The 13,639-nt window shown below is 32.5% G+C and overlaps 1 protein-coding gene across 3 annotated transcripts in view; it reads left to right on the forward strand.

The window, feature by feature from the left end:
- The window catches only part of LOC126888886 (probable ATP-dependent RNA helicase ddx42), a 49,353-nt gene extending 37,504 nt beyond the window's left edge, over window positions 1–11,849 (forward strand). For all 3 annotated transcript variants that reach the window (XM_050657319.1, XM_050657320.1, XM_050657321.1), the window contains exon 3: window positions 10,857–11,849. In XM_050657319.1, coding sequence (XP_050513276.1) covers window positions 10,857–11,062 — 206 coding nt within the window. In that variant the 3' untranslated portion in view covers window positions 11,063–11,849. The remainder of the gene's footprint in view (window positions 1–10,856) is intronic.
- The last annotated feature ends 1,790 nt before the right edge of the window (window positions 11,850–13,639 follow it).

The following is a 13,639-nucleotide window of genomic DNA, read 5'->3' on the forward strand; positions in this document are numbered from 1 at the left end:
AACGACTATTCTATCTACTTTGATTACTCTGATTACTTCATACTTCGTGAATGTCGTTTTTATATCGGAATAACTATACAAAATACCTACCTAATGAGAAATACGATTCTCGATATGATTACCGGTACTCAAATACAAAAGTAATCATAATAATCAAATCATTTTTATCTCTTAAACAGATTGGTGAAGGTCGTTGTTATATCGGAATACCTATACAGACCTACCTACTGAGAAATACGATTCTCAATATGATTACCGGTACTCAAATACAAAAGTAACAAAAATAATCATAGTAATCAAATCATTTTTATCCCTTAAACAGATCGGTGAAGGTCGTTGTTATATCGGAATACCTATACAAAATACTTACTACTGAGAAATACGATTCTAGATATGATTACCGGTACTCAAATACAAAAGTAATCATAGTTATCAAAGTAACGAATACTGTAAATGATTACTTTATACAAAATACCTACCTACTGAGAAATACGATTTTAGATATGATTATGTACCGGTACTCAAATACAAAAGTAACAAAAGTAATCATAGTAATCAAAGTAACGAATACTGTAAACAATTACTTTATACAAAAGTAACGATTTGTAACGAATACTCAAAAGTAACTATAATCAACATCACTAATCACAATATCTGTGCAGCTTTTCCTCACTGCTGCAGGTAATTTAAAGATTGTCAAGAAAAATGATGATTTGATAATTAACTTTTTTTATGTTTATGTTGTGGTTTTAGTGATACACGATGAAAATGGATGCAGCATATACAACCAAAATTTACAGAAAATCAACCCACACCAACAGATAGTTAAAAAATTAAAACTCTTCCACAATTTCATTTTTTTATTTGTTCGTTTCTAATTCTGTCTCATCGTAATATTCTACATAATCTCCGGTATACATCCATTTCTTCTTTTTCTTAAAGTTCCATCTCCTATGGGAGGTTGGATATCATAATGGCTATGGTCACTTTGTTGGCTGCTGCTCTGAATAGTTGTAATGAACTACAGTTAAACCATTCTTTAAGGTTCCACAGCCAGGAGATGCTTCTTCTTCCTATGCTTCTTCCTTGAATCCTTCCTTGAATAATAATTCTCAGCAACTTATATTTTTCTTCTCTGGTTATGTGACCCAAATATTCCAGTTGTCTTGTTTTTATATTGTTCATCATTTCTAACTTACTATTTAAACGTCGTAGCACTTCAACATTGGTAATCCTTTGAACCCACTAAATTTTCTACATTCGTCTGTAACACCACATTTCGAACTCTTCTATTTTTCTTATGTGTTGTCTCTTCAATGTCCGAGCTTCCATTCCTGAGAGGCAACGGAAGGTTTTTGTTTGTAGGCATTGTCTTCATTTTTATAAATACTAGCCTTGCAGTTTCAATTCGGCCTTTAATCTGTTTGCTTTGGCCATTTTTTCATCAATCCAGGTTCCCAGATATTTTTATGTCTCTACTTTTTTTATTTGAGTTTGCTCTATCATTAACCTTTTATTTCCATGTTGTGTTTTTAAAACAATCATAAAGTTAGTTTTTGTTTTGTTTATTTTTAGGCTAATGCAATATGTAATCGTTAATTCTATTTATCAATTCTCGTAGCGATTCCAGGGTGGCTGCCATTATAACGGTGTCATCAGCGAATCTTATGTTATTTACTATTTTCCATTAATAGAGATTCCATTACTTAGTTCCGCTATCGCTTCCTGAAATATGGCTTCACTGTACACGCTATACAGTATTGGCGACAGAACACAGCCCTGTCTTACTCCTCTCTTTATATCAATATTCTCGGACTCTTGTTCTTTTATCTTTATATTGGCCTTTCGATTCCAATACAGATTGATGATAATTCGTAAATTTCATCTGTCTATATCTCTGTTTTTAAATAATTGTATTAGTTTTTCATGTCTGACTCTGTCGAATGCTTTTTCGAAGTCAATGAAACAGGAGTAAATATCTAGGTTAATATCTAAGCATCTTTGAGAGAGGACATTAAACGCAAACAATGTCTCTCTTGTTCCAAGTCCTTTGCGGCACACAAACCTAAATTTGATATGGGTATCATTCACATCATCTTCTAGCTTTCTGTATAATCCACGAATCACCTTTAGAAATATTTTTAGAGTATGGCTTATTAGTGATATTGTCCTATATTCTGAACAATTTTTGGCATATATTGTTTTTGCTGTTGCTATAAAGGTGGACACTAGCCAAACCTCTGGGATTTTTCCGGTTTTATATATTTTATTAAACAAATCCAGAAGTAAAGGTAGAGTTTCATCGTCTAGACATTTCAGTAATTAGAATGACATTTCAGAACACGTGATGTAGTGGGGTAAGGGGGTAGTCTTAAACTTCACCACGTATCACCAAGGAGGAGAAGGGATTAAAACATGTAAAAAAGAAAACATCACGGGATTAATGGATGGCCCCTATTGTATTATCAGCCGATTTGTTTTGATTCTATGATTTTATACATTAGAAGTTAGTAGTTTAAATTATTTAAATTGTATCAAGTAAAATGGTTACGTCGAGAAAGTAATAGGCGCTTAAGCAAAAAATACAAGAGTATCGTGATCTCTAATATAGGTATAAAGTGAAAGTTAAAATATTTATATAAGTTGTTTCAGTTCAATCTGCGCTTTGTTGTGTTTATAACTAAAACATTAGCTAATACCAGTACCACAAAGGACAAAGGAGTGCGTAGTACTACTCAGTCACAGTATGAATAATATTGTTTGTACGAGTATGTCAGTGTTGGTCATTTAATTGCTTATAATGGCTTCAGTGACGTTTATCTAGTCACCCATTAAGTTTCAGCATCGCATTGGCATTATAATTAATAGTTTAAAGCGTTGATGAACATAGTCGTCCATTGGCTTAAAAACCGTTTTGTCGGTACGTGTTTTGAAACAAAAAAACTATAAATTCATAGGTATAGTCCTGTCGCCAGGGGGGGTACAACGGCCTCGTTAATTCAGATGGACTTACTCAAGTTTTTTTTATGTATTTTGACCCGTAGAACACGAATTTTTTGGGTAACAGTTGATCCGGATGTCGATAAGATTGTTATAGACCAAGAACTTGAGGAATCAAATAACAGCGATTTTTGGCAAAACAAAACACTATTTTGTATTTTTTGGGCCATTTTAAGTAAAAAATATTTCTACAAGTTTTTTCGTAGGATGCACAGTTTTCGAGATAAACGCGGTTGAACTTTAAAAAAATCGAAAAATTGCAATTTTTGAACCCGAATAACTTTTGATTAAAAAATAAAATAGCAAGTCTGCTTACCGCATTTAAAAGTTTAAGTCAAATTATATCGGTTTTGATTATTTCCATTGGTAAAAATTTATTTTTTTATTGTTTAACAAAGCTATAAACACGTAGGGTTTCCCGTGCTTTTACATGTGTTTTAACGCATGTAACGTAGAAATAGTCTTGATTGCACTAGTACCTATTCTACCTACTCGTTCGATTTTAAATGAGAAATCATAGAAACATCACTCACGCACTAGTTGTTTGTAGCTTTGTTTAACAATAACACAATAAATTTTTAGCAATGCAAATAATCAAAACCGACATAATTTGACTTGAACTTTCAAAGGCGCTAAGCAGAATTGCTATTTTATTTTTTAATCAAAAGTTATTCGGGTTTAAAAATTGCAGTTTTTCGATTTTTTGAAAGTTCAACCGCGTTTATCTCGAAAACTGTGCATCCTACTAAAAAACTTGTAGAAATATTTTTTGCTTAAAATGACCCAAAAAATACAAAATATTGTTTTGTTTTGCCAAAAATCGCTGTTATTTGATTCCTCAAGTTCTTGGTCTATAACAATCTTATCGACATCCGGATCAACTGTTACCCAAAAAATTCGTGTTCTACGGGTCAAAATACATAAAAAAAACTTGGGTAAGTACATCTGAATTAACGAGGCCGTTGTACCCCCCCTGGCGACAGGACTAGTACCTATATAGGTTTAAATATATATGTTGTCTCTAAATAGACGTGGTACTCATGAATATTTTAAATATGTTATTACCATCCATGCATAAAACAATTATTTTTTTTATGGATTCTATACAATGTGCAATTTCTCTCACTACTTACATACATTCAAAACGAAAAATTTCTCACGCAGTGAGAAAGGTCGGTCACTGCAGTGAGAAATAATTTCTCACTGGTTCTCCGCCGGTTTTCCATATATGATCGTAGTTTCCATGGTAACATGCACAATAAAAGCAAAATTATTTTTGTCAGACAAAATGTGTTGAAGCAAAACTTACGAGGAATTACCTTTCAAAACTATGCAAATATAACTGTTAATTATAATTTTAAATAAATAAAGTATATTTTAAGAATATTAAATCCGTACATATATGTATTTTATTTAAATGTAGGCATATAATATACCTAAAAGCACCTAAATTATTTAATTTTGAAGTTTTAAATCTTGGCAACAACGCATCCATAGAAAAATTACAGTGTACAACACGCTTGATTTGCGGTACTCGCCATCCGCTCGTGCTAACAAACTTCTGCGCTCGTGAGAAATATGTCTTTTTTTCTCACTTATTCCATTCCCTTGCTTTTGCTCTTCAATCTCCCACGCCAAAGCTTGCTTTACTGCTTCCAACAATTTTATTTGGACATCGTCTTCTTTTTTCCCTATTTCTTCCTCCTTCAGTAGATATTGTTTTAACATTTCGGTTGCCTGGCATTTGTATAATGTGACCAAGTTTTGCCGTAATTATTGGTTTTCGATATATTATCCTCATTATGTCTTTATTTGCTTAGCTTCTCCAAATATTCTCTGCCGTCTGTATTCTTCCGAACATTTTTCTAAGTATTTTAAATATTATACCGGAGTATGGTTAGAACGACCTGTTCTAACCGTTTGTATAAAAAGTTGGAAAATTTGTTAATAGCTTATGGGTGTCTAGTCGGACAAACTTTGATATATGGGAATACTGTAACAGGGGCGGTTTTAATTGTGGAACAGGTTAAAAATTTGGAACGGTCAGACCACGAAAACGTCACATGTATTTTGTCCGACAGAACTTCCAATTGATTTGTTACCCTTTCATTAAACTCTCATGCAAAAATCAGGCTGCTATTTATCACCAAATGGGCATTATAATGAGGGGAACATGTAGAAAATGTCAAATGACAGGAATTATGACAGGTGATAAATAGCAGTCTGATTTTTGCATGAGAGTTTAATGAAAGGGTAACAAATCAATTGGAAGTTCTGTCGGACAAAATACATGTGACGTTTTCGTGGTCTGACCGTTCCAAATTTTTAACCTGTTCCACAATTAAAACTTCCCCTGTTCCAGTATTCCCATATATCAAAGTTTGTCCGACTAGACACCCTTAAGCTATTAACAAATTTTCAACTTGCTATTAATCAACTTTTTTTTCATACGCGGGATCCAGACCTATTACAGATGCTCCTATACTACGGCACCAGAGTGCTGAAATCGGTTAGCATTTGATATACACTATTACACGACAAACCCTCATTAATGTCTTTGGCAGAGCCAATTAGCCAGACTTGTTTGTGATTGATTGCATATTCATAGTCATAAATTTCTTACTTCATAACATAAGTATGTACAATATTATTTTTATAGATACATAGGCACATTTTGTTGCTTTACTTTAATTTTTTTTTATAGAAATGTCTAAACTGCAATAAACCTAGCATATTTAAGAATGCGTTTTTTTACCCTGACCCGAGAAATAAATAAAATAAAAATTTTAAAAAAACGCCATTGAATAAAAAACAAATAAATATTTTTTATTTTTATTTATTTATAGATACAGATATAATTACTCGTATACAGTGCGTCCGTAAATTATCGCATAAATTCATTATTAGCTAAATAAACAACATTATTAGAAATTACCGAAACAGGTCAACTTTTGATTTTAATTTATGATATTTGGCATATATATTATACTAGTGACGTCATCCGTCTGGACGTGATGACGTAATCGATGATTTTTTAAAGGAGAATGGGGGGCGTGTGCTAGCTCATTTCAAAGGCAATTCAATTCTCTATTCAATAATATAAACATTAATATAATTATTAATACAGGGTGTCCAAATTTTTTTATATTAAATTAATTGACACAAAAAGACGAATGTGCGTAATTGATTTAATTCAAAATACATTTACTGCTGTCATAAAACAGAAGTACATTTTTTATTTGGCAAATAAACATTGCCTTTCGCTTAAATTAAATGTTTAAACTGTCAATAGGCAGGTGGGTGGCAACTTAAACATTCAATTTAAGCAAAAAGTAATGTTTATGTTTGAAATAAACATTTTATTTCTGTTTTCTGACAGCAGTAAAATATATTGTTGTAGAATTGTTTTTTGGAAAAATTCAGAAAATAAATTTATATCAGAGACCACGAGATCATAGATTTTCTTCACCCTGTATATGACCAAAAATTGTATAGAGTCTAATTTAGTTAATAAACAGTGCTTTTTCGGGGAAGGTGAAATCGTTAATGTGGTTTTTCGTTAATTGGTTTTTTGAAAGGATTTATAGACAATGGTTTGAAAATATTGGAAAGTGCATGTTATTTCGTTTTGTGAACATCAATAGGATTTTTGTAAATAATTCGTAGAAGGTTTTAAACGGTAAACAAATTTTATCGAGTTTAGAATGGAAGGCTTTTGTTTAGTTTTTTGAAAAAATGACAGTAGTTTGATGTCTCTTAGAATTTTAACAAAATGGAAAGTTGGGTACAAATTAAGTTGGTTTTCTTAGGAAAGGAAAGTATGGATATTTTGGGTAGAGAGGTTGTTTTTAAATTGGTAGAAAAAGATCGATGGAAGGGATGAGAATGTGGAGTCGAAATTTCGACTCCACATTCGACGAGAGAAAAGATAGACACTGTGTGATGAATACCGGGAGAGAGCAGTCCAGTTTTTGAAAAGTGAGAAGTCAGTGTAAAGTGGTGAAATCGGCCTTTGCGAGCAGAATCAAGTTGAAACGAAATTGTTGACCGGTTGAGAAATAAAATTTTCCTGTGTCCGAGGAAGATTCCTTTGTTCTGTCTAGAACGAGTAGCTGATTGGTATCTATTTGCACAAGATATCGAGCAAGGAGAAACTGAGTAGAGAATTCGAGCGAGTCCTGGTTTTGTTTGTTTTGAAGCAGTTGGACGAGAGAGACCTTTTCGCAACATCCAAAGAGTACGTGTGGGAGAATCAAAGACGACGCAATCTGGGGAAAGAAGGAGTGAAGAAACAAAAAGGTTAGTCAAATCATTTGTCGAAACGGAGAGAGCTTGTTTATATCCACACCATATATGCTTATTTTTTTGTATTGAACAGTTCTATAACTCATTTAGTCATTCCAACTTTAAGTAATCAATCCAAAAGGAGAAAAGTAAATTTTATTAAATTTAGTATGAATAAATAATAATTTATTAAATTTTTTTTTTTTGTTAAAACAAGGAGACATCAGAACTAAAGCTTGATTTATTAAAAATTGTTGTAACAAATTTAGATTTTAGTATTTTTTTTTTTTAATTTTAATTTATACGGCATATTGGATAAATAAATAATAGATTACATTTATATGATATTGAATGTGTTTAATTTCCCTGTTTTATCCTGGAAGGAGTAAGCAACTAGAGATACTAGAAGCCACAAATCAAAGGTATTGCATCGAATACAAAATTAGCCCTGAGAATAAAGTTTATTAGAAAATCTAATTTGAATTTGGTTTTGTTTACATAGGCAGGAATTAAATTAATTGAGTAAATAATTAAATTAAGAATTTGCTAATCAATCTAATAAAAGAGGTAAAGTAGAGCATAACAATATTTTGAATTAAATAAACTACGCAAAGTCTTCTTTTTGTGTCAATCAATTTAATTAAAAAATTGTTTTTGGACACCCTGTATAAATAATTATGCTAATGTTTATATTACTGAATAGAGCCTTTCAAATGAGCTATTACACGATCCCTATTCTTATTGAAAAAATCATCGATTACGTCATCACGTCCAGACGGATGACGTCACTAGTATGATATATATGCCAAAAAATCATAAATTAAAATCAAAAATCGACCTTTTTCGGTGATTTCTAATAATGTTGTTTATTTAGTTAATAATGAATTTATGCCTTACTTTATGGACGCACTGTATACGAGTAATTATATCTGTACTTATAAATAAATAAAAATCTTTATAAATATTATATCTTTATAAAAATATTTATTTGTTTTTTATTCATTGGCGTTTTTTTTTTAATTTTTGTTTTATTTGTTTCTCGGGTTGGGGTCAAAAAACACATTCTTAAGAAGTATGCTAGGTTTATTGCATTTTCGACATTTCTATTTGAATACAATAAATTGAAATATACAATACTTACAATAATATTAACTGCAATAAAAACTTAGGCACCATAATTAATTTAATAGATGTCTTATAATTTAATAGGTGCCTAAATCAATGAGGGTTTGTAGCGTAATAGTGTATCAAGGGCGGATCCAGGGAGGGGGCCATGGGGGCCATGGCCCCCTCCGAGAATTTTAAAAAAATATAAATTTAAATATTTGCAGTTCATATGTTTTTAGTTTCAAACAAATATATATGTACAAAACAGGGGATAAATATGTCTTCTGGGCTAGAATTGAACAAAAGCAGTAACGGAAGCTTTAACACTGACATAGGATGTTTTGTAAATCAAAATGTTGATAATTTTACAAAGTGCCAACTGTTAGAACGAGCTTTGACAGCCATCAAAATCGTATCAATTTCCATATTCTGTACACACGAAGAATAAAAAGAAATGAAGCGTTACTTGGGTCACCAGCACTTAGAACAAAGGAGTTGTTTGGTACATACTTTCGCACATTAAAAAACGGATTGTTTTGCAAGTACATATTGCGTTTTATTTTTCTAGTAAAAAATATGGTCACAATAAAAGGGTCGCAAGCCGAAAGCCTTGTCACGAAACCTTTAATATCTTTCGCCAAACTCAAGGCCAAAGACGGAGCCATACAAACCCATAAAAAACATCATACTACAGGGAGTGCGTTCAGGTTGGGCTGGATTTTTTACAACGTTATAGCAACACGCAAAAGTCAGTCATTGACCAGATAGACTCTCAGAGGTCTAAACAGATACAAGAAAATAGTGAAAGGCTCTACTATTATAGTAGAGCGTATAGTGATTTTAGGTCGACAAAATATTTCTCTAAGCCAAGCCGCACACCAAAGAAACATGAAACGAAAAACATGAAACATGAAACGAAAAACATGTTTCATGAAAAGAAAACACTGCTAAACAAATCTCAAAGTCCGCCTACCAATGAAACGAGTGTGATTCATGCTCATGACACATTTTTATTTTCGGAGAGTTTCATAATTGGCCTGACATATATTTGTTTAGCAGTGGTTTATTTCCATGAAACGTAATTTACGTTTCATGTTTCTTTGATGTGCGGCCTGCCTAGGAGGCCTTCTGCTTCTGGACGAAGGTGCTGGACGTAGAAATGAGGGGAATTGTTAAGGTTTAAAATCGCATCAGGAGATAAGACTCTTAAAACAACACCTATCCACAGCATCTTCCCGAGCCACATACATTAATAGCACCAGTCAAAATCAATTAATAACATGTTGTGGTGAAGACATAATTAAAGAAATAATGAATCAAGTTCAAATGGTAAATTATTATTTTGTCACATTTGACGAAACGACCGATGTATCCCACGTGGAACAGCTTTCTCTGAATTTAAGATACATACACAATAACAACATTCGTAAATACTTTGTCAAGTTCATTGACGCTTATGAGAATATAAAAATTATGAGTGAAAAGCAAGAAAGATGGGAAGAAAAAGTCCCGACAGAAGAAGCATTGGGAAATATAGTATTAAACTTGTTGAAAGAACTGCACTTGGATCCGAAGACATGTGTAGGAATCGGCACTGACTTTAATATTACTTTAATAACATTAAGTTTTGAATGTCTTTATGGCACTCAAAATTGTGTGAATAGTGCCTTAAAATTCACCATTGTAACCCGAATTTTTAAAAATTACCCCAAAACCCCCCAGTACCCCTCCCCAAAAAAGTTCATGGCCCCTACCGAAAATCGGTCCTGGATCCGCCCTTGTAGTGTATATCAAATGCTAACCGATTTCAGCACTCTGGTGCCGTAGTATATGAGCATTTGTAAATATGCTAACGAGAAAGATGAAATGAAAGTCGATAACGATTCAAGTAAACTGTTTACCCAGGTATAAATATTCCACCAACGCATCTCAGTTTACCCGTCTGAACCTCTATCAATAGGTACTCTAATACTGAGTGTAGTGTAAAACAAAATAAAAATAGAAATTTCTATTCCATCTATTTTTGTTCTGTTATACACTATACTCAGTATTAGAGTACACAATGATAGCGGTTCAGAGTGGTAAACTGAGATGCGTTAGTGGAATATTTTCTTAACCATCATCCGATGGTATTTTCATATCTGGGTAAACAGTTTGCTTGAATCGTTGTCGACACTGATTTCATATTTTCCTATTAGAGTTCGTTCTAACCATACTCCGGAATAATATTTAAATATATTTACCGATCAGTCAGTACGTTTTGGTTCGAATCAGTCTTCTTGCAAAGCCTCTTGATAACGGGTAAACCTAGAAACACGAGTCACGGGATGTCAAGAGACTAGAATTGAATCAAAACGAAACCGTCTATTTTTATTTTGCAGTAGTTTTAGTTTACCATTTTAAAATATAAAATAATTTAAAAATAGGTTTTGTTAATAATCTTTAACATTAATTGTATTTTTTAGGAAGCAACTACGTAAGTGTTGTTCGACGATGTGAACTGGTTCCGTATGAACAAACAATAGGAACATGCTCCCAAAGCGTCAGCCGAGGACTAACCCTAGATTTCTGTGAATATTGCGATTGGGACGGCTGTAACTCCGCCAATGGGCACAAAACTAACCTCTTAGTTGGAATGATATCCTTAATTGCTGTCTTTTTATATCATTAGATACTTACAAGATTAATTACTTTAATTAATTAAGCAGTGATGGTGCGAAAACTACCGGAGGGACTCTTAAATCATCACAAACCATCGTTATAGATGTAGTTAATAAGTAAATTAGTTGTTTAGATACAAAAAAATGTACAAAAATTTTATTAATGTTTTATTTAATTTTAACTAAATTGTGGATACGAGGTTTATTCATTTGAAACTAATCTTTGGTTCAGAATCAATTTATTGGTAGGTAGGTACTTGTATCTACATATTTTATAATTAACACTTTAATGAAGATACTTCTCGCATTTTTTCTCCAATCGATGTATATCATGCTTAAAAAATTCTTGTGGCTGTTGCTCTAACAATTCTTTTACGTCATTTTGTACTTCTTCGTCCGACTGAAAACGATTAAGTACCTTTTAACACCTTTTTTAATTACCCAAAGATGTAAAAATCGCAAGGCGATAACTCGAGACTATAGGGTGGATGCTCTTACCTATATATTCCATCCCTTTCGTCGTAAATTTTCTTTCACTATTATATTTGACTATTACATACATACCTGTCATTGCAGAACGTCAATTGAATGATTACAATTACTTTCATTGCTAACCTGACCAAAGATACGATTCAATTGAACAAGCGTCTCCTATATTTACAAAGCACTTTACATTTCTTACATAATATGAACATTCCGTTTTAATAATACCAATAGTTATTTTATTACCTATATATATTATTTTTTAGGCATTGTAAAGATTCGAAAAATATCTTTATATTAAAAAAAACTCTATGATTTTGTCTATTTTTCTTTAAATGTCCTTCGTTTACACTATTACGTACTTTGGTCTAGTTGAACATCAGCGGCAGTGGTAGAGAACAAAGAAAGACAGAGAAATACAGGATTCTTAAGCAAGATTCCTACTTAACAAAGTTGTCACCAACGAATCATCTACTTTAGATAACGCATATAACACAGAACATAGAAGATAAAACCGTTGATTGATGTATTGAGGGAAACCATATTAATATTTCAATCAACGATAGAACACAGAAGATGCAAGTACTCCCTTAAGTAGTAAACTTGCTTAGTAATCGTGCCTTTCTCTTTGCAAGTCTTTTCTCAATAATTTGAAGGCTGTCTTTTTGAGAAAATATAAGCATTTATGCTTACTGGTGCATAAGCCGCTCGTTACAAACCTTGTATATATTTCTGATCTTTTTTACCTCATTTCAAATAAAATACTGTTAGATTTTTTTCGAGTTTGATCTGTTTTACCAAAAACCAAAACATCTTACCTTTATTATGTATAGTGTTGTATAATAAATGTGGTATAAAAAAGTATATATGGAGTAAAATTTAATAAAAAATTTTTGTCTTGGTAAAAGCTATATTAGTTTAAAAAGCCTATATAGGGCTACAAACATAGAAACAAAACGTTTTTGCTCTGTAACAAGCATCATCAGTGTTACAAGAACATGATGAGCCAACCAAAAAATATAAAGGTCAACGCCTTTCAAAAACAGACTAAAAGTCTCATATAAATGCAAATATGTCAAAATCCAAAGGATGAATATAATTCCTATGGCTACGGCCCAAGGGCAACATATGACTCCCACACGTGGTAAGTGGGTCAATAGGTAACAATTAGGTCATTATGTTACAAGAGGTGACAGGCAACGATCTCTTGTAACATAATGACCTAATTGTTACCTATTGACCCAATTACCACATGTGGGAGTCATATGTTGCCCTAGGGCCGTAGTCATAGGAATTATATCCATCCTTTAGATTTTGACATGTTTGCATCTATCTGAGACTTTTAGTCTGTTTTTGAAAGGCTTTGACCTTTGTATTTTTTGGTTGGCTCACCATGTTCTTGTAACACTGATGATGCTCTTGTTACAGAGCGAAAATGTTTTGTTTCCATGTTTGTAGCCCTATAGGGGCTTTTTAAACTAATATACCTTTTACTAAGACAAAAACTTTTTTATTAAATTTTACTTGTAATTAATGGTATACATGTTGCAATAAAACGGGGCGGAGAAGAACTAAAACGAAAATATACGATATACGAACTAATAATAAGAATTTGGAAAGAAGAAATAATGCCCGAACAGTGGAAAACTGGATGGATATTTCCTATTCTAAAGAAAGGGGACACCACAAAATGCAACAACTATAGAGGAGTAACACTGTTACACAGCTGCTACAAAATATTGACATCATTAATCAGCCAAAAACGCTCAGAATACATTGAAACTAAAATAGGAGACTACCAACACGGATTTAGAGCGGACGGTCAACAATAGACGCATTAGACATAATCACAGAGTCAAGTGAGAAATGTTACGAACATGATATTAACTTACGATTTCAAGCAAGCCTTCGATAGCTTAACAAGAGCTTACCGAATAGAAGATATGAAAAATGAAAAACCTAGATATCCCAATGAAACTTATAAAGCTACTAAAATGACAATAGAAGGATCGACTGAAGCAATGATAACAGATAACGGAATCACCAAAAATATAGAAATATTTAAGTGGAGTACGACAAGGCGACTCCCTATCAACGTCACTATA

Source organism: Diabrotica virgifera, chromosome 7 (genome assembly GCF_917563875.1).
Source record: "Diabrotica virgifera virgifera chromosome 7, PGI_DIABVI_V3a".
In the NCBI taxonomy this organism is placed as follows: Eukaryota; Metazoa; Arthropoda; class Insecta; order Coleoptera; family Chrysomelidae; genus Diabrotica; species Diabrotica virgifera.